At 37.7% G+C, this 26,946-nt stretch overlaps 1 protein-coding gene and 1 long non-coding RNA gene across 4 annotated transcripts; one reads left to right on the forward strand and one right to left on the reverse strand.

Moving 5' to 3' along the window:
• Positions 1-1,401: 1,401 nt before the first annotated feature.
• akap11 (A kinase (PRKA) anchor protein 11) lies at positions 1,402-24,870 on the forward strand. Of its 3 annotated transcripts, none has more exons than XM_082175308.1 (12): positions 1,402-1,522; positions 4,727-4,823; positions 4,919-5,029; positions 7,642-7,695; positions 8,356-8,487; positions 9,016-9,256; positions 10,061-14,189; positions 14,331-14,486; positions 17,383-17,466; positions 19,175-19,221; positions 19,590-19,771; positions 21,791-24,870. In XM_082175308.1, the coding sequence occupies exons 2-12, from the start codon at positions 4,761-4,763 to the stop codon at positions 21,956-21,958; spliced, it is 5,367 nt and encodes a 1,788-aa protein (XP_082031434.1). In that variant the 5' UTR covers positions 1,402-1,522; positions 4,727-4,760; the 3' UTR covers positions 21,959-24,870. The 3 variants fall into 3 exon arrangements, with proteins under 3 accessions (XP_082031434.1, XP_082031436.1, XP_082031435.1); XM_082175309.1 differs by lacking the exon at positions 1,402-1,522 and adding an exon at positions 1,534-1,838; XM_082175310.1 differs by lacking the exon at positions 17,383-17,466.
• Positions 24,163-26,618, reverse strand: LOC309502780. Its single transcript, XR_014207401.1, has 2 exons — positions 26,211-26,618; positions 24,163-26,049 (listed from the first exon to the last, which is right to left on the reverse strand). It is a non-coding gene; the product is annotated as an uncharacterized lncRNA (long non-coding RNA).
• Between the last annotated feature and the right edge of the window lie 328 nt (positions 26,619-26,946).

The following is a 26,946-nucleotide window of genomic DNA, read 5'->3' on the forward strand; positions in this document are numbered from 1 at the left end:
ATGCATAAAACCTCCTTCATGTGTCATGTCATGATTATGAAGGTGTCATGTCAGTCTTATGCACACCCCTTCAAGTAAAGTGTTACCAAGACTATTAATTTGCAAATGTATATCTACAGCTACTGTTCTCTGATATGATCCATAGCCTACTACAGACACTTCAACTGAAGAACATTTCATTTATGTACAAATTCAGTTTCAGATTACACAGATTCATGTTTGAGACAGACATCTGGTGGTAAAATGAATGTGAGGAATGTAACAATCAGGTTCAGTAAGAACCCCCATTAATTTGCTCAATAGACAAACTGATATTAAGTTTAAAACATTAACCAAGTGTTGTTAAATGATGAAATATGCTTTTGAAGAAGCCATAGGGTTGATAAATAAAGGGATAGTTCACCCAAAATGAAAATTCTGTCATGATTTACTCACCCTCAAGTTGTTCCAAACCTGTAAGAATTTATTTCTGCTGCTGAACACAAAAGAAGAGAATTTGAAGAATATGGGTAACCAAACAGTTGATGAGCCCCATTGACTCCCATAGTATTGTTTTCCATACTATGAAAGTCAATGGGGTACATCAACTGTTTGGTTACCCATATATTTTCAAAATATCTTTTGTGTTCAGCAGCAGAAATACATTTTTACAGGTTTGGAACAACTTGAGGGTGAGTAAATCATGACAGCATTTTCATTTTGGGTGAACTATGCCTTTATTTATCAACCTTATGGGTGAACTATGCCTTTGAAGTCAGCATGAAACAGAAGGTGTGATAATCTTTCCTTCCCTATTGTTACACACACACACACACACACACACACACACACACACACACACACACACACACACACACACACACACACACACACACACACATATATATGCCCTCTTGTTATATCTCTGCAAGTGCACGGGAGGGAAAGTTATTTTTATTAAAGAATTCAAAAGAATACGCACCAATAAATCATTTATAATAAACACTGCAACATTCCATAAAAAAAAAAAAAAAAAAAAAAAAAAAAGGAATTTGATTCCATTTTGATTTCCATGGTGACAGAACTAAACTACCCATAATCCTGAAAAAAGATCAACCAATAAGAGAACCTGGTGTTACCATGACATATATTGATGTATTTAATTGACAAAAACATATTGTCAAATGCTTAGTGGTCATAAAAATTGTTTTTGCTTTTTTATATAGTAAATTATAGCAACCATTATCATCATTATAAATGAAATTAATCAAACTGTGACTGCTAGCCTGATATTTCCATGGTAATATATCCCAAAGAGAAAGTGAAACGACAAATATAATATTAAAAGAATAAAAATACTACATTCAAAAAGGTATTTATTTATTAATGTTGCATGTGTATCTTACTCCCATCAGTGACTCTGCGCTCAACTGCTCAGAACCGCCGCTCGGGGTTTGATTATTCCGCCTGCTCGTCTTGTTTTCATGAAATGAACGGAGGTACGAGCAACTAGCTGCTCACTGCACGGCTCTGTCACTACAAGGTGAGACGCGCTTCATTTTCATTTGCATGTCATTTTCCAGTATAAATCACAGAGCAGTTATAAATCCATTGATTGATGTTAAAGATGCGGATCACGACTGATGTTATCACAGGCCTGATGCTAATGCGCGAGCCAGCTGCGTCTGTGATGACATCATCAGGCTTTAACATTAAACCGCACATAAACACATTCCTGATAATGCTTTCACATGCGTAATTTTTAAAGAAACTCCGTGGTAATTCATGCAAGTCGTACTGCCTGTACCGCGACGATGCCTGAATATGAAAACAATGAATCATCAAACCGAAAATGAGAGGTAAGTAACGTTATCAGATATGACATATACGTGACTGCAGATTAACTGACATCTTGAAGAGCTTCAAAAGGTTTCTTATAATAGTCAAATGGCGGTTTGTCATGGTAATCTGCGGCTGTCAGAGCTGGGGTGTTGTGGTGTGTCGTATTTTAACACGTTTGAAGCATAATTGACAGTTGCAAATAATGATTGTAATTCAGGGTATTATATGAGGCAAGAATGATGTGCATGACGTTTTGTACACAGCCACTCCCCTTTATAAGCTGGGAACAGTGAGTGAGAACAGTGAGATCTCATAAACATCTGTTGGTTTCAGGAAATCATTTGACCCTGGTGATGCTCTCAGCACAGATCACATGCAGCAGCCAACGCCATCACTTGCTAATGTTAAAGTCACCATGAAATCAAAATTGACTTTTTTAAATTTATTTTTTATGGAATATTTCAGTATTATAAATGATTTATCTGTGCACATCATTTTTTTTATTATTATTCATGTGCCTAATAATCTAAATAACTTCCCCTCCCTCTTGCAGCAGCATCTCTTCTCTTCTCTGATGATGTGTTTACTGACGCGAGGGCAGGACAACCTGTCACTCACATGACATCACAGCAATAGCAAACCACATTGATCCAACCATCCAGTGAATTCCCAATTGACAAAATCAAGTCCCGCGCTACGTTTTTTTTTCTTTCTCAGTTTCACCCGGATATACATCAAGTATAAGTAAGGAAGAAGAGACTATCGCAACCTCGTTTTGGTGTCGACTTTAACCGTTGGGGTTCAGGCTTGCAGTAAACATACTTTTTTTGTGTGTGCTGAATTCTTAGAAATAATGTTTACCTTTGCAGTCCCCACCCACACACAGTCATGCTGAAATGCATCAAAGTCTGACCTATTTCAGCATTCAGGTGTGAGCACTTGTTTAGTGAGAAAGACTAGCTGCACTAAGCAGGATTCAGTTCTGTGGAAATGCTCTGGGCCAACAGAAATGGAGGCAAAAGGGATAGTTTACCCCACACATTTTTTTCTTTATTATGTCATTTCAAACTAGTTTGACACAGAAGAACGTATTGTGTAGAATGTTGGTAAATCGTATATTGCCACTAGTTTCCATCTCTTCCAAATGACTGTAGTTATGGCGTTAAGTCAGCATAAGTTCGTTGTTTTAGTTCAGGAGGAACTGTATAAGGTGGCTGCTGTTTCGGTTGCGGTGTTCAGTGACTGGCGTCTGTCTAATTCTGCATAGCACGAACGCGCTTGATGACGTGTGTCATGAGGTGCGCAGAGGTATGAAAATACATAGACAGGCAGGTTGGACATCTTTGTTTCCTGATTTTCAATTACTTTTTGCTTCAAATCAAAGTGTGTCATGTTGTGATTTACCTCGTAGCTGGTTTGTGTGGTTCACTGCTTATAACGCTTTAATAAAGACTTTTTAAGAAATCTTATGAGGAGAATGAGTGGGAAAAATACTTCTGGAACCAAGGCCATTATGAACTCATGCCATGTTTGTTTTCTAGTAAAAACAAACTTGCCGTCTCAGTTCATAGGCCTTAAACAAACTTGTTTGTCAGGCCGTGAACAAATGGTGTATTATAATTCATCTGAGCAAGCATTCAAGGAGAGATTTAGTTCTGAGGCCTTATTAACCCACAATAACAGATGGATGCACTCATCCAAACTGCTACTCGAGAGGTAGCCTTCTGCATGTGACAATTGCTACTTATTTTATCAGATTCTGTTTCAAATCCCTCTTCGCTTCTTTCACGCAAGCTTCTGCAGTCACAGATAAGATCTCACTGCTACAGCACACTGTTTCGGTTCAGGCTATGTGAGAATGTGATAACAGCCTGACATTGGGCCGTCATATAGCCTTGACCTACATTTTTCCAACATATTGGTATACCGCACGCGCACAGATGGCCCAAGATAATTTGACTGCTGTAGATGGCCCAAGATAATTTGACTGCTGTGGGCTGTATAACGTTAAAGATACGGACTTGTTCAACTTTCACTGTTTAGGTAGTTTTCAGTTTTCTCATATTTTCCCCTGTGTTTCTGTCTTACTGGAGCAGCTGGAAAGCCCATGTGTTACCCATAAGTCATGTGATCTCTAACATAGTCCAACTTAAAGGCGTAGTTACCTCAAAAATGTAAATTCTGCCATCTACTAATATACAAGTCGTTCCAAATTTACTTTCTTGTGCAAAACATGACAAAAAACATTTTTCAAAATGATTAATTTGAGTGAAAAGTCAATGGGGTCCAAATCTTTATTACCTTTAATCCTTAATTTTTTTTATATTGCAAACCTTGTTTACACTTGGTATGTTTACATGAAAACGACCTAAACACTAATTGTGGTCGGTCTGAGTCCAATTTGATTTCTGTTTATATGAACTCTAAATGTTGTGAACCGAAAGCCACTGCGACAATGTCTTCAGAGTATAATTGTTGTTTTTGCTGTGACATAACCAAAAATGCTGACATATATGTCAGAAGAGCATTTTTAGCAAATATTTAGTAAGTATTCAGTCTCATCCACTGACCAGTTTCGCAAGACATGAGAAATGAATAAAAGTGCATATTCGAATGACATAAAATGCATGTAAACACGCAAATCATGGCGCTGCGCGTGTACAGGCATGTTTGAATCTGATTGAGAAAATAGTCTGATTCAAGCGTTTACACCATCGTTTTGATTACAATCGAAATTTCAGTCAGATCGATTGAGGTGCTTAACACGAAGGCTTTTCAGTCCGATTGAGCTATCAATCTGATTATAAATGGATTATTTAGGTGCATGTAAGAGTAATGTGGAGTGGATTGTTGGTAGCTAAAATGAAAATGGTTGATTAATTCAACCCAAACTTCTCTCTTGAAGGAGAGGATAACCTCCTGTCCAGCCCTGCAACGTCATGGACGCCTGTGCACGGATCAGAGGGGTCCCGTTAAAGAGCCGTGCCACTATGAAGAAAGAGGTATGTTGTCTACTGTTTTTCTGCTCAAACATTTGTTGCATTAATTTAGTTGAATCTCCTGTAATTTCTAACAAGCTTTATGTTGGTTTGAGCAGACCATCCGTGAGGGCTCAAACCTGTGCCTGAAGAGCCTGTTGAAACACAAGAAGGATCTGTGCAGTGTGGTAGTGGAGCTGCATAATAAAGAACCACAGTTTTTATCAGAAGTAAGGGTCACACACTGCCATGCATTTCAGACTTCCATATGCATGTTTTTATATGTATGCTTGCGGAAACAATGTCACAGTTAAAGGGATAGTTCACCCAAAAATGAAAATTCTGTCATCATTTATTCACCCTCATGTCGTTCCAAACTTTCGCTCATCTTTGAAACACAGATGAAGATATTTTGATGAAATCTGAGAGCTTTCTGTCCCTCCATTGACAACAGCGTAACTGCCACTTTGATACTTCAAAAAGTTCATAAAGAGATCGTAAGGCTAATCCATATGAATTGATCAGTTTAGTTAAAATTTTCTAAAAGAGACATGATCGCTTTATATGATGAACAGATTGAGTTTAGGCTTTTACTCACATATAAACATTCATCAACACACACATCAGAAATGGTAAACGGAAGCTTAAGCATGCTTGCTTAACGTGCAGAAACCAGTGAGGTTCATTCTCGTGTTACGCAACATGTTTGAGCTTCCTCTAGAACCAATGAGATTTGGTCTTGTGGGTCAAGCAAGTTTCGGTTGAGCTTCTGTTTATATGTTTATATGTGAATAAAAGCCTAAATTAAGTCTGTTCATCATATAAAGTGATTGTGTCTCTTCAGAAAATTTGAACTAAACACATATTGATTAGTTTATGGATTATGGACATTAGTTTATTAGTTTTATGATCTCTTTATGAACTTTTCAAACCAAAACTGTGAACTAACCCTTTAGGAATATTCTGGGTTAAGTACTAGATAAGCTAAATCTTGACCCTCTTGTTCCCCTTTTTCTTTTTCTTTTTTAATTTGAGAGAAATTTAGTTAAGCTTATTTGTACGACTTTCATCAAGCTTATCCGTAAACGTTAAACATTTCAGTAGTATAGTTGCAAGATGGAAGCATTATGTGTTAACATATTAGTGTGAAATAAAATTGCATACTAATGTCTTCACATTTCTTTGTTTTAAATCCTTCAAAAATGGCCACACTTACTTCCATTGTAATTGCCCCACCATAACCTTGATTTTTGCTTTTATCAATGAACTGAACTTATTGAACCCCCAATATTCCTTTGATTGAATAATGCATACAAGACGTGTCAGTTTAAACATTTTGTGACCTCTTTCTGAGCTGAGTGATTTTGAAAGCCTCCATGGCAAAAGATATTGGCGATAAGATAGCGTTTAGAGGCAACTGGGACAGTGCAGACTGTTGCATCTCACCTCATTATATACATGAGCGCATCTCATGAGGCTTGAGTGAATCATCAAATAAAAAAAATAAAAAGAAATTGCAGTTGCAGTGCAGCTTGTTTCCTTTATGTTGAGGTAAATGAAATTGAGTCACTTATAATGTGCATTTGAAAAAGCAACACGTGCCAAACAAACATTTCTCCATACTTGTATTGAGAAGCCTTTACAAACCTGCTCTTGTCCAACAAAGGAGAACTTTTACTCGGGTGTTTACGGTGACCGGAAGGGGACATAAGATGTGTTTGAAATCAACCCCTTTACCCTCATTCACTATTCCCTACATTACTCCACCAATATAGTCCACTTGAGGGAGTGAATGAAAACAAGAGAGTGAATTCGGACACTGAGTGCACCGGAAGGGTTGCCGCTTTTACATTTACATTTATGCATTTGGCAGATGCTTTTATCCAAAGCGACTTGCATTGCATTTCAAGGTGCACATTTACATTCTTATCTTATCAGTGCCCTATTTAAAGGTATAGGGGGCGATTTTTAATTCCCGCGTCTTGCCAGAAGATGGCTGAATAATCCATCCATCCATTTTCCAAACCACTGGTCCAATGTGGCTAGAGCGTAAAATCAAACAGTTATAAATTCCTTTTTACTTGATTATTAAATTGTTTAATTAAGATTTATACTTTTCCATGACTGAGCTCAAGATAAATCTTTTCATGATTACTGAAGCTACCAGTTTGCTAAGTTTCAAATGATTATTTGAACAGCAAGCACAAAGTGTCCGGTACACTTAGTGTCTGAATTCACTCACTCGTTTTCATTCACTCCTTCAAGTGGACTATATTAGTGGAGTAATGTAGCAAATAGTAAATGAGGGTATAGGGGTGAATGAAATGGACATTTCAATATATGCTTGTTAAAAAAAAATAGGAAAGAAATACATTTGAAGTAAACCTATACAATCCATACGTATCTCTCCAGTATAGAGCAGTGTACAGTAGTTGTTTTTTCTTTTTTCTCAGTAGTAGTGTTACCTGACAAAAATTAAGAAGTTTTATCATCATAATTTAATATTTTATGATAAAACCTTAGTCCTTTCTTATGATTTTTAGTTATAGGCTCCCTGCATGTCGGCTTGCAGTTTTCTGTAAAATATAATGATAATTTTATCATCATACATTTACTGCAGCCATTGATCAATAGAAAATGTGAACAAACATTAATTACAGGCAGTAAGGTTAATGTGCATGAAAAAAGAAATGTGTTTGAACTGAAGGGAGTGACAGTGACTTAATTTAAATATGCACAAAGTCAGCATGTATTGAACCTGCTTTTTTAACATTTAATGGAATCTATTAGGTAACATAATATAAATTGGATTGGCATGATTGTTTTCTCTTCTCTTTCATAGGTACATTACGTATGCTTACCTAGTCATGCTGAAGGGGAGGATTTCACCCTACAGGTCAGTGCTTTTTGTGCCACTTACACTAACGTTCAAAAGTTTGGGGTAAAAAAAATATTTTTTTAAAGAAATTACTTATATTTAACAAGGATACATTAAATTGACCCATTTATAATGTTACAAATGATTTCTATTTCAAATAAATTATCTTATTTTGAACTTTATATTCAACAAAGAATTCTGACAAAAATGTATCAAAGTTTCCAGAAAAGCAGCATACCAGTTTTTAACATTCATAATAATAATAAATGTTTCTTGAGCAGCAAATCAGCATATTGGAATGATTTCTGAAGGATTACAGTATGTGACAGTGAAGACTGGAGTAATTATGCTGAAAGTTTTGCTTTGCATCACAGGGATAAATTACATTTTTAAATGTATTCAAATAGAAAATAGTCATTTTAAATTGTTTTTTTCCCCCACAATTTTTCTATCTTTACTATATTTTTTATCAAACAAATGCAGCCTTGATGAGCATAAGAGACTTCTTTCAAAAACATAAAAAAAACTAAAGCTCCCTTAAAAAGAGGGGTTTACCTTTTAATTTTTTTAATGATTTAATTTCTTTGCAAAGAATAGAGTGTAGCAAAGAGCACAAAATAGATGCAACATTAGAGGCATCCTTTGATGGATCCTAAAGTCATTCTTTGATGCCCACAGGCTCTGACGTCCCTCTCCACTGAGATGATGGAGTTGCTTAGATCACTACATGTACATACCCTTAAAGATGAAGAAATTCTGCTCCTCAAAGACCCTAAAAGACCCTTTGAGAGGAAAGACAGTGTTTCTCAGGTTTGATTTTTGTATATTATGCTTGAGTATTTGACGGTATGTTTGTTTTGTTTGAGGCATGTGTTTGCTGCTGTCATTATTTTGATATCAGGTGTCCTTGAATGTTTTGTCTTGTAAATTTGTGATGTTGTTTTTTGTGAAATTGGGTCTAAACAGAACTAACCTTGTGGAAGGCAGCCATGGTATTAAGTTTTGTACTCTGAACATTCCATCAAACCACAAATGTTTTTCAGACATAACAAGAAATTGCATGTTTTCTTTCACATATGTCAGAAAAAAGAGTGCCGTGAGAAGTCAAAATATCACAACTAAGAAATTATGTCAGTTCAGGGATTGACAGTTTGCAGCCTGAATTATGTTTATCTTCCAGATTAACATTGTTTATCATATCAATTTATATTGATGATGTATCATGACGTAAAGGCTTATATCATGTCATCCTCCTAGCATTTGATTGATTCATTGTTTTTTAATTCATTAATTTTCTTTAAAAAATGCAATCATTGTTCTTTTTTCTTTCACCCTCAGGGCTGTTCAAGGGCCTTGTGTATATTGAGACATGGCCCCACTCCTCAGATTAGTGTGTGCACCATGCTGGGATTGTTGGCTCGATACACAGCTGGGATAAGGTATGCCATGGAGTTACAGGTTCTGCAGAGAGGCACTTCAGAAGCATGTCAAGCTGAGGATGATGACACCAATCAGTCTGTCTCTTCTATCGAGGAGGACTTTGTTACTGCTTTTGAACATCTTGAAGAGGAGCATACAGGTAATTAAAAGCAGAACTAGCAGCTGTTCACAAGCATTTTGAAAACTTTTATGGTTACTGGTCACTAGCTATCTATGCTTCTCATTCAAAATAGCTAAAGGATTTTTGTTTTTAAATGCACTACCATTCAAAAGTTTAGGGTCAGTACGATGTTTTTAAAGAAATTAAGACTTTTATTTTGCAAGGATGCACTAAATTGATCAAAAGGGATAGTAAAGATATTTATTATTTATTATTTCTATTAAAAAAAAATTAAATGCTGTTCCTTTGGGGAAAAAAACAGTTTTTAACATTGATAAGAATATTTCAGAATGTATCAAATGTATTTAAGAATTTCTATTTTGTTAAGTTGAAATGCTTTATATAATAATTAAAATTGTATTGATTGTGATATTGACCTTGTGTTGCCATGTAAATAGCCATAATGCATAACATGACGTTAAATACATAATAAACAAACAAACATTGATAATGATTCTTGAGAACCAAATCAAAATGATTTCTGAAGGATCATGTGACTGAAAAATTATACAATAAAAAACATTGATTTTAAATTTGCAATGTGTCACAATATTAATCCTTTTACTGTAATGCAGCCTCGTGAACATTTAAAAGACTTCTTTAAAAAAAACTAACAACCACAAACTTTTGAATGATAGTGTAAATAATATTTTATTTAAACCCTTTTTAAAACAGGACTTTAACCTTAGATTATCAAGTAACCTTAATTGAAATTGAAATATTTAAATAACTGCCTATGTTAATAATAATTCTGTTCTTACGAACTGTTCTCTGATCTTGCAGGTGCCCATAGTCAGAGGAACCAAAGGGATGTGGCATCCCAGACAGTCCCTTACACTCATTTAAAAGACTTAAGTGGATCTCGTATTATTATAAGTTCCATACCCAGGAAGTCAGTGCACAAGGGAAAGACTGCTGCAGAAGTGTCAGAAACTGTCCTGAAGTCAACAGCGTGGCCTGAAATTTCAGAGATCTCGTATGAACTTAGCAGTCTGTCAAAGGGACGTGTTACCTCCACATCCCTCACCGAGTCAGATGATTCAGACTGCTCAAGTCCCAGTCCTATTATATTCCTGGATGAAGTTGGATATCAGAAGAGTCTTAAAGCAAAACTTGACATTCCCAAGATCCCCATTCTAAAGGATGGAGTAGAAGACTCTGACTCAGAAGTCAGTGAATTTTTCGACAGCTTTGATCAGTTTGATGAACTAGACCAGTCTTCTGATTCCAACATCAAGGTCCTTAAACAGCATCCCCTCCCTGGTCAAACAGAGAAGTATGTTGATAACTCTGGATGTAAATTTGTATCAAGGGGGTGCTCGACCAAAGCAATGAATCCTCACAAGTTTGATCATAGGACTCTTCCAGCCAATGTCAAGAAACCAACTCCACTTAAACCAGGATCACCATACAGTATTCACTCTGAATTACCAGATTCCCCACGGCCAGCGAGGACTCCCTGCGAGGAAAGCGGGCCGCTCTTCAGTCCAGTTCGTTCATCTGCATTTAGCCCACTGGGAGAAGGAGGGTCCTTAGAGTATTTTTGGAAGGCAGATGTTGATGGCTCAGAATTACGTAAACCACAGGACCTTTGCTCACTGTACAAAACGTACGCAGATTTTGCCAACAACCTGTCAAAAGAAATCCTTGGATCGGTCTGTGGGTACTCCTCCCCTGTTGATTTTAACATTAATAAGAACTTGAGCTGTGTGTGTCATAAGGAGTTCAAAAACACTAATGGGCATCTTATGAAGCTTTCAGACATCCAGGAGACAGTCACCATCACTAAATCCCAATCACAGTCTCTTAAGGATGGGATTCAGAGGTTTGCTACAGACTTAGTCGAAATGAGTCTTGGAAGTGCCTTAAGGGACTTGCAGAAAGGTGTTTCCTCCTGTACCACCACACTTTGCCATTTGGCTGCAAGGCTGACATCTTCAGTATTTCAAATGGCCTTTCATGAGATAGGAATGCGCCATGCATACGTGTTAAAAGAGCGTGCCGTAAACGGTCTAGCCGGTTTCCTAGTAGGGGAAGCCGTTTCTGGAGCCCTTAAAGAGTTTCTGTTTGTGAAAAAGCAGATATTCAACAACACTGTCACACGATTTGCTGCCGATCTTGCTGAGGAATTAGTGTTTGAAGGAATAATGGAGGTTTGCCAGTTTTCACATCCCTCTACGTTACTCACACCAGGTGACTGGTCGTTTGACGAAGAGGAGGAAGTGGTTTCATCCTATGCCTCTGATCTGTCGGAGTCCGTTCTCCAAGAGGCTTTTATAGAGCTCTCACAAGCTGATGTGACATTCACTACCCAGGCAGCTATCAGTGTGTCAGTAGACAATATTTGCTACGTGAGTGCTGAAGATAGTTCTCTCATTACAAAAACCTGCAGTGCCCAAACAAGCTATCTTGGATCTCAGGCTGTCACAGAGGCTACAAATCAAGAGCCGGATGGTTGCACAGTGAAGAAAGCCTTGTATTGTGTGTCGGGTATCGCCAGTTGTGTTCCAGTTCCTGTGGCTGGCAATGTCATATCCCATGTACACAACTCAGATGAACCTTCTCAGTATAAATCCAGTATTGGTCACGTGTGTCAGACCAGCCCTAAAAGAACCATTTGTTGCCAAGTGGAAGTAACATCATCAGCCTCAGATACGTCTGCAGCATCTCAGACTGATTCATCGCCAGGTCCTGCAAGAATCCAGGATTCAGCCAGTGGTGAGGAAAATGTTGACAGCATGTCTGTTGAAAGTGATTCTGGCAAGCCCTCGATTGGAAAAACTTTTCAAAACTTCTCTGGGAATATGGTGGACACTATAGTAGGTGAGGCATTCGATCTAATGAATTCTTCGACAAAAGTAAAGAAGAAAGTAGAGGACTGCGCAGACTTTTTGAGCAAAACAATCACAGCTCGCATATCTACTCCAAGCCATGGAATTGTTAAATCACATGTGTCGACTCAGAGAGGTTCAAAGGGCTCTAGTGACCCATCCTCCAGAAGTGCATGTCCAGTCTCCAAGCTCACCCCAGAGGTCCGTTCTGTCGTGAGAAGGGACACATTGGAAGTGCCCAGTTTTGAAGTTGGCTCCTGTGGTGGTAGAAAAGTAGGTGCAGAGGATTTTTCAAGCAGCAACTCTGGAACAAAATCAGTTGAAATCCCTAGCACTCCACCCTCAAGTCCTCAGCAGCCATCAGGTGAGCACAGTGAGAAACAGATCAGACAGTTCTCGAAGAAGCTCAAAGGTACGCTTGCAAAAGAATTTTCTCCTGCGACTCCTCCGCCCACCCCTTATTACCCGCCTGCCACCGACACAAAAGAAGCTGGTTCAGTTTCAGACAAGGCCGATTTCATGCTGAAACTCATTAGGTCTCTCTCTGAAGAAGCTGGCAGCAATGAAGACGAGGAGGAGACCCAGAAAGATGGTCCACACACTAGAAACTGCCAGTCAGAGCTGAGTCCCAACGTCAGGAGCAGAATGTTTGAGAGGAGTGCGCTCCATTATGCAGAGCGTTTAGCGTGCCACATTGTTTCCATGGCAACTGAGATGGACACACTAAGCCTTGGAGATGTGAAGAAGGCTGAGGGTGACGAGAGCAAAGGCAGTGTTGCCTTGCATAGCGCACAGTTTTCTGAACAGACTTTGAATTCTTTGTGGACATATGCTGGAGAAGTGGCTGGAGAAGTCATTAACGATGTCAAGAGGATGATGAGTTCAACCCACTGTCGTGACAAAACGATAAAAAGAGGATCTGTAAACTCTGCTGACAAGTGTCAGAGTGGAGACGGCCTTTCAGGAAATGTGACTTGTCAATGGTCTGGTGACGTCCAAGCAAGTGGGATGTCATCAGATTATCCAAGTTGCGAAAGTGTCACTGACGAATATGCAGGATACCTCATTAAGGTGCTCAAGAAAGAGGGAGGTAACCGAGAGCTGATATTGGATCAGTATGCCACTCGTTTGGCATATCGATCTATTAAATCTGGCCTGGCTCATGCGGCACGAAAAATAAAGCAGAGGTATCCTTTGAGGCTACACTCCTCTAGGCGTTTACACAATGATCATAGTCCTGATGTTTCTCAAAGTCCCATATCCAAGTCATCCCTCACTGCACTTTCTGATGGAAAAGATGGATCCTCTTGTGAATCTCTGCCATGTGCTTGTCAAGATGGTCAAGACATTAGCAGTAACGAATATGTAGAACTTGTGAACTTTGCGGAATCTCTTGCCTACAACATCACATGTGATGTTACGAGAAAGCTGAGAATGTCTTCAGTTAGATTGCCTAAATCGCTGACTGATTCTTGCCTCTACAGGAAATCCAGTGTCGTGGACATGCCCGAAAGTAAATTTTCATGTTCTCTTTTAACGTATGCAGAAACTAACAGGCTGTATCATAGTACGAGCAGCTTAAATGATAGCAAAAGCAACAACAGTGTCATGCAAGTGATTGAACATTATGCCAGGAAAATTGTTGATGACACATTGGAAATGACACTGGGGCCGGCATGTGTTCAGGCTGCTGGGGACAGGAGGGCACTTGAACCTAATTCCTTCACAGAAAAGCTGGCTGAGGCATATCAAGCCTGCCGATACTGCCAAGGTCGAGAATGCCTGTTTTGCAGTAGAGATGGTCGTCGTGGTTTCCAGGGATTGAAAATCAGAAGGCAACAAGAATCTGATTCAGTGGCTGGACTGGAAATTCCTAGAATTCACATTGATTTGGAAAAGAGAGCTGCTTTTGCTGAAGAAATGGTGTCCAGTGTCATTGAGAAAGCCAAAAAGGAGCTGAGCTGCACCAGCTTGAATGCAGACAGTGGAATTGGTCATGATGGCGCAAGCTTTGCAGAAAGTCTGACCACAGAGATTATGACGTCCGCGTTGTCCAACGTCTGCCAAACTGTCAATCTTGGGTAAAGTGACACATTTTTCACAGGGTCATACTTATGCAGTCTATCAATTAAAATTGCTCATCCATGGATTTCCTAGATTTTGAAACCTTTTTTTTTTTTTCTTTTTTTTTTTATCATGATTGATGACTTACTGTGTTGCAGCACTCCTAGAAGGGATGGCGTCAATGTGACGGAGTCAACAGTGAGTCAGCAGCTTAGTTTGAGTGTTGGTGATGACAGTCTTGGTAGTTGGTCCAATCTGAGTTTTGAAGAAGACCACCCAGATGAGAGCAGCAGCTTTCACCATCTAAGTGACAGGTGAACAAGTCCCACCACACTTACAAGCTTACAAAGCATTAAATTAAGCATTACTACTCGACTAATACCACACTCAAGTTCAAAGCACTTTCTTTTCTTGAGCACCTTTCACAAGCATGTGGCTCTAATCATTGTGAAAATAATGATCTGGTGAATTAACAGTGGAAGGACTGCCTTTGTAGTGACCTGACTATTGCAAACCATCAATGCAATATGTAGAGGAGAGATCTGTGTTTGAAAAGCTCAGACTGAATTAGTGAAGTATTGTCAATGTCAGGAACTCTTAAGTTGTATAGTAGTCTTTAAGTGTGTTTTTAAAAACATTTGTAGTCATGATTGGTTTTCAGCTGAGATTATTCGACTATATTCACATGTTTAGTTTGAGTTTAGGTTGTGGACTAGAAGAACCTACTGTATGACTCATCATTGCTAAAGAACATTTATAGTTCTTTATTTATTTTATACACAAACCATTTTATAATTTATTTGACGCCAGAGTTGCTGATTATCTCACCATTTTCCAAAATTGCTGAGAAACACCTAGTGCCTTGTCCAGATGAGCATTTAGGGATATTGTTTTACATTCTCAGAAAAACTTTAAATGTCTTTGGCTTCAAAATATGACGACTGACTCACACTGTCTTGTCTTTCAAAGGCAAGCATTGTTGAGTATTGTTTTTGGCTGCAGTGTCTCAATGGAAGCAATTTCTATCAACATTTTAATATCTCCCAAGCAACTGAAAGTTAGAATGTATGAGCAATTTTTGTTTTGGACATCCCAAGATACCATGAAGGTATCAAAATATTTGTGAAAGGTGTGGTTGTCAGTTCGAGGCCGTGTTTCTTGAGTAACTTAGAAACTCCATAAATTTCTCAGTGTGTCCAAATATAGATGATAGTTAACAGTTTTCTTTTTTTTAGTTTCATGTCCTCAAGTACTGTATTAATCAGTTAATTTTTACATAATATGGTTAGGGTCTAGTATTTCTATCATTAATTGTCTCATGACTGAGTATTAATGAGTATGAGTGTTAAACAGATGTTTTTATTGAATTTCTGCATTCAGAGTTAATTTAAATGAATCAGTTTAAAGGTGGGATCAGTAGTTTTTGAAAAACACCTTTAGCCAATGTTGATATTTGAAATCACCATAACAAACATGCCCCTACCCCAAAATGATCCCTAATTTGATAGCTCCACCCCACACTTACGTACGCGACCGTAACCCAGGCAACGACTATGTCTGTGCTGTGTGCACTGAGCGCTCACTCCTCCCCATCATTAGTAGACACACCCCTTACTCCTGATTGGTTACAGGTGTGTTTTCGTAGTCGGTCCGACACCGTTTTCAAAAGTGCTTTTCAAAAACTACTGATCCCACTTTTAAGCTGTGAATCAGTTTCAGTGAATTAAGTTCAAATCTTGTCATCGCATCTCTGCGGGGCAGCAAGTTCTTTCAGTGAAATGCCTTGATTATATTTACAGTTCTAAAAGATCAATGGTCTGGCGTCGACTAATGAATCGGCCAGCTCGAGGGGCAGCACCAAGCATGCATTTGAAAATCTCACTGCACGCAATTGGATAACACTACGACCAATCACAACAAGCCCCATACGCTTAGCTACCAGCAGAGCTAACTGGTAGATTATACTCTTACATATCCGGTCGGCAAAACAGCAAAAACATCCTTCTTGCAGAGGAACGATTCGAGCGGCGTCTTCTGTTCCTGTTTTAGATAAAAAGCCAAGTCTAACTCGTTCATTGAAGCGGCCAAAGCCGTTTCAAACAAATGGTATTCATCAATAGCCATCTTGCAATGTTTACTAATGACTTCGACGTCACAGCGCTGTCGTCATCTGTTTAGCTCGCCTCTGGCCCGCCTATACCAGATAACCCGATGTGATTGGTGCAGCTCAGATCGAGGGGCATATTTAATGAGCATCATTACTCGACACCAGAGTAACTCGCTGAGCAAATTCAACTTGTGCTCTCACGAGAACTCTGGATTACCAGGGTACTAGAGCTGCATGATTCTGGATAAATTGAGAATCACAATTTTTTGTTTAAAATGGAGTTCTGATAAAATGCTCATTACTGCAGTCTATTTAAAAATATATATTTAATTAATTTATATTTAAAAAAAAATTAAAAACAGTTTGAATGAATGGTTCAATGACTTATAAAGACTTCACTTGTTTCATTACTGGGTGAATTAGCATTTTTAACAAATCTCTTGAGAGAATGATTACACCTACAAGTGTATCGATGTAATTGATACAATCTCTATTTGAAGCGTCAAGAATCTTTCAAAAGGCGATTTACTCTATTTTGATCGCTACCGTAGACATCAGTGTTTATATCCGAACTATAAACTTTAATCCCATCCCAGTACTTCTGTTATAATTTGAATTATTGTAACAGAAATAGTGATACTATGTGGTTGAAAAGAATGTTTCTGAAGATATTTCATACCTATATATGACAACTCCTCTCTCTAGGTCAGCGGCAGCACTAACACAGATTTGAATATTCGCTGTGATCGTACTTGTCAAAGGTTTAATAGACATAGGGCGAATCGTTGTCATCTGGGAATGAGATCGCGTGGGTGATTGAATCGATTTTTTTTTTTTTGAACGATTAAACGTGCAGCTCTAAGTTCTACTATGTTTTATGTCTAGCATGAAACATTTTGAAACTAATGGGTATGATTGGTTGAAAATATGGTTCTTCTGAATAAAAAAAAATAATACCACCCTTTAAATAAAAAAATAAAAAAAATTAATATCAACATAAATATCAAATATCTTATCAGAAATATCATAAAGCTCCAGGTAGGTTTTCTAGTTTTGCATAGAAATTATTTTGTAGCGTTTCTTCTTTTTCTCTCCCCCAGCAGTAATGGAAACAGCAGTAGCTGGAGCAGTCTGGGTTTAGAAGGCGAGGTTTATGAAGAACATTTGTCCTTCTCTCCATCAGACAGGTTGGTCTATGGAAAGAGGTGTAGCATAGCCAGCGTGTACGGCTCTAATTACTGCATGATGTCATGCAGCTTTTTATCAGCAAGCGCTGATAAAGCGCTGACAAGTTTCTAACATTACCTATTAGAAACAAAACTTCCCTTTGTTGTTCTCCATCCTGTGTTTGGAATTAGTCAATTGAATCTTTGTGTTGTGTTGTGTAGGAAGTGTTTGGGTTGGGTCATTGACTTCATAAGTGTTTTGTGATGTATTTTCTAAAGAATGATCTATCTGTTCTTACTGCATGCTTCCTGTTTGAGTGAAAAAAGGATGTCCCAGTCCCCAATTCTCATTAGAGTTCAGGTCCACAACATGAATCATGTGCATTTGAGAACAAAGTGACTCACTCCCTACAAAAGAAACCGAGTTCACTTTATAATTAATTACATCATACACGGGAAAAATATATGAAAAGCATATCTGAAAAAGAAAAAAATTCCCCTGCATTTACAACCAGAAATGGATATTGTGTCATGATTGTTTAATTCTTGTAAAAAAAAAGAAGAAAAAAAAAGAGCGATTTAAACTTGTACTAGAAAATGCTCACCCAAATTATAATATATTGCTGATTTATCTGACAATATTGCAAGTTATCATTTGTAAAAGTTTATATTCTATAAGGATTCCTTAGGTTTTTTTCATTTTTATTCAGGCCTTGGAGACATTTAATATATTCACTATATGTTTGCAGTGATTTTGCTTGTGATATAAAATATATCACAATGCAATTTTTGTGACTATTACATTTTCTAAAGACGTGTGAGTATGAGTACATTGAAATAAATGTAAAAGAATGTTAAGGCCATCTCTCATTTAATAATATAACAGTATAGAGTACAGTTACAGTTTTGGGTCTGTAAGATTTTTTTTAATGTTTTTGAAAGAAGTCTCTTATGCTCACCAGGGCTGCATTTTTATGTGATTAAAATACAGTAAAAACAGTAATATTCTGAAAGATTATTACAATTTATAAAAAAATAAGTATTTTCTACTTTAATATATTTTAAAATATAATTTATTCATGTGATCAAAGCTGAATTTTCAGCATCATTACTCCAGTTTTCAGTGTCAAATGATCCTTCAGAAATCATTCTAATATGATGATTTGCTGCTTAAATAACATTTCTGATTATTATCAGTGTTGAAAACAGATGTGCTGATAAATATTTTTGTGGAAACAGTGATGCATACCTTCATAAGCCACTGTAATATTTATTCTTGCTCATTTCATTTAAACTTGTGCTAGAAAATGTTCGCCCAAATCAGAGCTGGACAACAAATATTTATGATATACTGCTGATTTATTTGCCAATATTAAATTAAGCAATATTTTGTGAAATATAGGTAGAAGAGGTGGTGCCTCAGATTTCATAAATATTAGTATGCAAGTGTGAAAAATATATTTTTGCTATAATGCCCCACCCAAATCAGTTTTTCAGTCAAAGGCATCAAGAAAAACATCTTTAAAATACTATTGTGTCAATATCCCTTAGCATGGGCAAGTCATGAATATGCCATGAATTCTAGCTGAAACTGTAGTGGAGCTGTTTTATATGAGAAATGGGAATGCTGGGAGCCTCTGTCACTCTCTCTTGCATGTGGTTTGTGTTGTCGTTCCCTTTAGTCTGTCAGTAACACTCTCTTACACCTGTAATATTTTTCAACTTACAGTGACTGTGCTGAAGAGAAGGAAGCTGAGGCCAAAGAGGATTCAGGCGGTAAATGAAAACTATATCTCTTCTTTGTATTTTCCTCCAACGCTAGTGTTTATTCTGTGGTCTGATGTTAAACCTCAACTTTTAAACTAATTTCAGCCCTTATTTTGCTGCCACTCATCTAAAGTGGTCTTGCTTGGCCGAGCACCTTCGGTGTGCCCCTGTCAAAGCCACAAGACTATTTATCCTCGCTCCTAGTTGTCTAACTGTCAGACCGGCTCCATGTGGGTCAACAGATGAGCTCAAGCAGAGTTCTGTGTCTGGCCTAGTTAGCAGAGAGAGCGTGGGAAACTGGTTTGCTGAAGTAGACTAATTGCTGTGATGATTTTTTGTGTATGCATGAGCTGAATGTGTGTGGTTTGTATGTGCAGGAGCGGTGCGAGCGGAGCGGGATCACGGGCAGGCAGAAAGAGCTCTGCTGGTGGTCAGTACCGATGTCCAGGGGGGGACTGTGGACCCCCAGCTGACGGCTGTGCTCCAGTGGATCGCCGCCTCTATCGCTGATCTGTCTTTAATGCAGCTCAGCCATTTCTCAGGCCAGGAGCTCCTCCAGGTGAGAACACTTTGGCTGTGTCAGGTCAAATCCGATTATTTGTGTATCCAATCTAAATTATTAGCTCTTTTCTTTTCCTGAAAATCTGCATTAGTTTCTGTGGCAATGACTTTGCTTCGGTAGGCATACGGCTAAAACAACAAGCGCAATGTGGATGGGTTTTCAATAAAGATGTTGTCTTATTTACAACATGACAATACTGCGCTAGACTACGTCATCTTCTGAGGCAGTGGCAGAAATATATGCGCAGCTTTATTCTGTGCTGTCGTCTCCGCCGGTCTCAAAACAAATAACATCTGACATGTTTATGTTTTATGTGGTGTGAGAAAGTGACATAAACCACGCGAAATCCAATTATAGCGGTCAAACTGAATTTGTATAGGATTTCAAACCACATATGTAGACATGAATGTAGCTCAATGCAGATTTGTAAAAATTGCATTCCAAGTGATTTTTTTGTTGTTGTTGTTGCCATTAACATTTGTTAAATTTTGATAGGACTCCAATCAGATATGCACAAAATCGGATTTGAACTGACAGTCGGAATGAGGTTTTAGGCTTAAAAAATTATGTTTCGCATTATTTTTTAAATGTGGCCAATATCGGATTTGAGTGTGAACAGGTCATGATCCTGAACTGCCCCTGTATGTGCAAAAGAACAATAACAAAGACACATACAGCACGCTGTCATACGGAAGTAAACACGCCATTTACGCGTTCATTTGTAAGGCGATAAGCCAGTGAATTTGTGTGCAGGCGATATAGAGGATCAGGTGAAAGAGAGCAAAGTTTTTCTTGTACAGTTTTTCCTTAAGTTTTGCTTGAATAGAGCTGTCACCATAATACTTATGAGTATAACAGCTTGCCGACCCTCCACTGACTAACTTCACCATAATCACTGAGTGACCAAAGAACTACCGGCATGTACGTTCTTTGGAGCGACTCCCATCAGCGCAGAATTCTGACGAATAATGATCTGGAGTGAATTCCAGTATGACTGTTCGGACTGAGGTCGCATTGCAAAACATCTGACCTGTATCTGATTTAGGACCACATATGGACCAAATTAGATTTGAAAATATCAGATTCCATGCGGTTTGTGCTGTTCACTGTGAATATCACAGTGTGCTTTGTCATTAGTTTTATGAACTCTTTCTGCGTCATAACTTGAGTACGAGTACATTGATATAGATTTAATAGCATTTTAATACCATCTCTTGTTTAATAATGTTATAAGTTTGGGGTCGGTAAGGTTTGTTTTGTTTTTTTTGTTTTTTTACGCGCACGCAGGCTTATTAAAATACAGTAAGAACAGGAATATTGTGAAATATTATTACAATTTAAAATAAATATTTTCATTTTAATATTAATTTTTTTTTTTTTTTTCTGTGATTGCAAAGCTGTATTTTGAGCATCAATACTCCAGTCTTCAGTGTCACATGATCCTTCAGAAATCATTCTAATATGCTGATTTGCTGCTCAAGAAGCATTTCTTATATTATCACTGTTGAAAACAGATGTGCTGCTTAATATTTTTGTGGAAACTGATCATTTTTTTCCAGATTGTTTGATAAATCGAATGTTCAAAAGAACAGAATTTATTGAAATGGAAATCTTTTGTAGCATTATAGATCAATTGAATGCGTGTTTGCTAAATACAAGTGTTAATTTCGTTTGGAAGAAGAATCGTACCGGCCCCAATTTTTTAAATGGTAGTGCATTAGTTTATAAAATAATAATAAAATGTAATTGGCTGATTTCACAAAATTGAAACTTTAAATGTTGGTACATTTATTTGAAAAATATGTTTCTTTAAAATATTTTAATATATGTGCCACACAGGGACTGATACAAATTGTTGAATAAATTGATTCACAGTTTGAGAGTAAATGCATACATATCCAGCGTGTCATATTCCATTACATTACAGCTCTATCAACCAACTCCATCAGTATCTATCAGGATGTTTCCTGTCCAAAAGTTTAGCTTCATTTCATGTGTGTTTTTCTCTGGCTCTAGCTGCCGGCCGTGGCCCAGAGGCTGAAGGAGAGAGAGTTCAGGGTCGCCGACCTCCTGCAGGCTCTGCTGAGATACTTTGAAGAGTGTCGCACCGAGGAAGAGCCCGAGGCTGGAGACACAAGGCGGGGCCGGAAGAGCCTCTTCCAGTGGCTCCTAGAACAAGCGTAAATCACCATCACACACTGACACCCGTCAGCTATTAAAGATGAAGTTTCCTGTCGCTTTACAGTGATCTGCAATTTATCTGCCAAACTTAGAGGCGTAGCCAGTGGAATGTGTTTGTGTTGTGTATTGCTTGTGCACCAGTGGCCACCCAGGGGGCGCCATACTGAAGTATACAAACAACTGAAATAATCTAAGAGCCGTTCGTTCAAGTGTGTGTTTTGCATGCCGTCACTTGCTTTCATCTCTCTTTTTATTGGCACGTTGTTTTCTTTAAGATTAGACTGCATATCACACGTTTGCCGCACCGTCAGTGAGTTTTGCTTTCACACCTTGCCACAACACAAAAGACTGATGGGTTTTATGAGTTGGTTTGTTGTAAGGGAATCCCCATGGCTCCAGGAAAGCTTATGTCATCTCCATACCTCTCCTTTACGGTGATGTTTGCACTTGTCGAAGGGACCAGCCATGCAATCCAGCATCGCTCCGGGTCACCGGAAGGTATTCCATGACAGAACTCATAAGTGAATCACAGTCAGAGGTAATTATGATAATTACCTAAAATTATATTTACCCAGTTTAGCACATTTTTGGCAACACTTACCAATCATAACAGTTTAAAAATATCGTTCCATTGGCAAGTAGACACTAGATAGTTGCTGTTGCTGTTGAATGAATCCATCAATATGTATTCATTTTTACATTCCCCTGTTGTGACTCAGACATTTTTCCAGTCATTATTTCTGAATGATAAAAGTCCTGTAGCTGTGTACATTCATAATAGTTCAAAATTAATCGGTATACCTGTAAATATGCTTTTCTTTAAATTAAAATTCAAATGAATTGTTTACACCAGAGGCTGCAATTAGACTCCACATGATCATAAAGATCATTAAAGAGTGGAGGGGTTTGTGTTGCCAACTTACAGAAAAACACAAATATACTTTTAAGCCTACTTTTAAAAGCTGCTAAACATGTAAACCCCCTTTTGCCAAGAGAGGAAACTCGCAGTGAGGTTCTTTTAAAACTATTGAACATTCTCTACAGGGGACTTTTCTCTAATTTCCTCCTGGCGTTGTACACTCAGTGAAGGTTACTGTGACGCACTGGTAGTGCATTGCTAAATGAGGACGCCTCTGCAGTGAGTATATCTGAACTAGTCACCACCTCTACAGTCTCCTCTACGTGGACCTTCTTTACTCACTGCCTGCCCTTTACTGTGCACTACACTGAATATTGCACTTTACTGAGGAATGGTCAGACAGGCCTTTCCCTATATCTTTGTTTAGACCTCAAAAAACAATCTTTATTATTGCAATGCATAAGCGATAGATCGCCAACATCTAGTAGGTGCTTTTCACGTGTAACTTATTAAGCTTTAAGGGACCTGTATGAAAAGTATTTGCACTCTGCAGTTTTGTGCTTCAAGGAAAACTACTAATTTTCTACTCACTCATGTCAGTCTAAATCTGTATGTTGCTTTATTTTTTTATTTTTTTGGAACACATTAGAATCTTAAAATGGCTATTTACACATAACAGTAATTCCTAGTGACTACGACTGCCAAGCTCCAAAAAGGGAAAAGAAAGAGAAGTAGTCCATACAACTTGCAAGCAGTATTCTTAATATTAAAGTCCTCGTACGAAAGTTTTCTTTATTAAATTTTAAATGATCTAACCCACATTTGCGTCCAAGATTTAAATAATGATGTATTATGTTCAGTTATTAAACAATCACAAGATAATTTTTGAATATATGAAATATAGATGAGCTTTGAAAAAGTGGATGATACATGTGACATAATGGTAAAGAAAAATAGAGATATTGTATGGCTTCAGAAATCTTAGAATATATATATATATATATATATTTTTTTTTTTTTTAATATGAACTAATGTTGTATAGTGTGTACATTGAGATTCTTCAAAAATTCTGCTTTTGAGTTCCACTGAAAAATAAAAGCATATGGATTTGTAACGGAGCCCCGCACGTGACATGCAGGAAAAAAAATATGTATATTGTGGCCACAAATTAACAATTTGTTCCCATGATTTACTAATACGTCAGCACGTTTTACTAATTCGTTCCCTTGTTTTTTAGTAGATCGCACGCACAATATAATAATTTGTTCCTTTGATTTACTAAATCGTCCCCACAAATTTGTTCCCTTGTTTTAGTTGACTCCAAACGAAGGAAAAAATTACTTCAATGTGGCCATGAATTAATAAAACGAGGGAACAAATTACAGTAATAAATCGTGGGAATTCGTTTTTTTATTCGTGGCCATGGTTTAACTAAAACAAAAAAATAATTCTTCATTCGTGGCCACGATATATATATTTTTGTCCGGATGTCATGTGCGGGGCTCCGTAGTTTGGAACAACAATGCGTGCGAGTAAATAATGACTGAAATTTGGTTGACCTGATCCTTTTAGTTTTATTGACATGATCCTGCATGTCTTGCTCAGATACTGTTACAGTGTGACTTGATGATAAGAGAAACAATATGAAGGCAATCAGAGTTGTAGAGATCGTTGTATCTTGTGGTTTCTTTGCCCTGTAACATGCATGATGCGCTTTCAGCCCATGCTTCATGTACTTCTCTTTACGTGTGCATGATGCTGATTCATTATCTTGTGCATGGTTTCAATCTGGCTGACACCATATATGCTCACACTACCTACTACAATGAAGAAAAAAAACGAAAAAAAAAACATTTCTGTATTCATGCTGTTATAACTTCAGCGCTGCCAAATATATTTGGATCTGCACTTACGCGGTATTTGTTCACATTCTTTTGAAATGTTTTTAAAAAACCTGCCATACACTGTTGAGTTGGACATTTTCATATGATAGCAGTATCACTTAAACCATGTGGGAGAGGCAAAATAAGTTTAATACTGTATATGAACATTGAAGCTTGAATAGATAAAAAAAAGAAAAAAAGTTGGCACAAGTATGCTGTGACCATCAGCGCTGCCTCATTATTAGTGGGATTGTAAATGCATCCGTGTTCTTGCAGTAATTGTAAACATCAGTGCTGTAGATGTTCTGCCCTTATGTTCTTATTCACCTTATTTTTGTGTACATTCCTATCGTTCACAAATGATCTATAGCTATTTTGTTAAGTAAGGCTACATGTATAATGCAAAGTACACGCCATACTAAACAGATGAATATTTTGTTACTTGTGCAGTGTTTATCCATTCTATCTCATAGTATAGTGGGCAAATGATACACAGTGACTTCTCTATTTTCTTCCTGCCCATTTGTATAATCTTGCCAAATAAGATATTTAATAATTTATGTAAGTATAAGTTGCAATGGTGAATACACTACTTGTCCCCCCAGTGAAGTTGCTGAGTAGTTTACACATGATTAAAGCTTAATGCACTACACCTGTACACTGTAAAAAGCTGTGGGTAATAAAGCTTTTTCATTTGAATTGTGATGTGTGCTTATTTACTTTTCACATGAAAGGGCTAATGTTAGGAGGAATCACATTTTTCTTGATTATCATGTACAGACATCACTGGTGTGCTTATGACGTGCAAATAACTATTTGGGCTTCGGGGGCAAATCACACTTAAAAATGTGATATGCAGGGCAGTCTGTTAACTTGAGCGCCCAAATTTTAGAATGCAAGACGATGTGAGCGCAACAGTCAACCGTGTCTGTCCAGTGCATGTTTACATAGAAGGACAATGGAAAGGCTGCACAGTGGAATGCAAAAACGCATTCTGTGTGAATGGCCCCTAACATGACAATAAACATGTTTGCCTGTGCAGTTATCGAGCAACAGTGGAGTATTACGTTGTTGAGCTAGTCTGTCCAAGTATTAAAGACAATGTTTAATTGTAATGCAATTAACATGCGTACTTTCTGGATGAAGCTGGGCTACAATTGTACGGCGGCCGAGAGAGCTCAACGCGCTGCAACTGAAGAAAATGCATGGAAATAGAACATTTTCATCAATTTAACAACACATGCTGCAAATACTCACAACGCAACCAAATACAGAAACACTCTGCAAAAATTCACAACGCAACCAAATACAGAAACACTGCAAATACAACTCAACCAAATACAGAAACACGCTCCAAATACAGAAACAATGCAAATACTCACAACTCAACCAATACAGAAACACTGCAAATACTCACAACACAACCAAATACAGAAACAATGCAAATACTCACAACTCAACCAAATTCAGAAACACTGCAAATACTCACAACTCAACCAAATTCAGAAACACTGCAAATACTCACAACTCAACCAAATACAGAAACACTGCAAATACCCACAACGCAACCAAATACAGAAACACTGCAAATACTCACAACTCAACCAAATACAGAAACACTGCAAATACTCACAACGCAACCAAATACAGAAACACTGCAAATACTCACAACGCAACCAAATACAGAAACACTGCAAATCAACTCAACCAAATACAGAAACGCGCTCCAAATACTCCAATGCAACCAAATTCAGAAACACTGCAAATACTCACAACTCAACCAAATTCAGAAACACTGCAAATACTCACAACTCAACCAAATTCAGAAACACTGCAAATACTCACAACGCAACCAAATACAGAAACACTGCAAATACTCACAACGCAACCAAATACAGAAACACTGCAAATACAACTCAACCAAATACAGAAACGCGCTCCAAATACTCCAATGCAACCAAATACAGAAACACCCTGCAAATACTCACAACTCAACCAAATTCAGAAACTCACTGCAAATACTCACAATACAACCAAATACAGAAACGCGCTTCAAATACTCACAACGCAACCAAATTCAGAAACTCGCTACAAATACTCACAATGCAACCAAATACAGAAACACGCTGAAAATAACTTACAACGCAACCAAATACAGAAACACCCTGCAAATACTCACAATGTCCATACGATCAGGATGTTAAAAAACTCAACATCCACATCAACAACACTGACGAGTAGACATTGA

The sequence above is a fragment of the Leuciscus leuciscus genome (assembly GCF_965113295.1).
Source record: "Leuciscus leuciscus genome assembly, chromosome: 7".
NCBI classification, from domain to species: Eukaryota; Metazoa; Chordata; class Actinopteri; order Cypriniformes; family Leuciscidae; genus Leuciscus; species Leuciscus leuciscus.

Coding starts and splice junctions, on each gene's coding strand:
- akap11 (XM_082175308.1), top strand. CDS start 4,761: ATGGACGCCTGTGCACGGATCAGAGGGGTCCCGTTAAAGAGCCGTGCC. Junction 14,487..17,382: donor TTTCACCATCTAAGTGACAG/GTGAACAAGTCC, acceptor CTCCCCCAGCAG/TAATGGAAACAGCAGTAGCT. Junction 19,222..19,589: donor GGCCAAAGAGGATTCAGGCG/GTAAATGAAAAC, acceptor TTGTATGTGCAG/GAGCGGTGCGAGCGGAGCGG.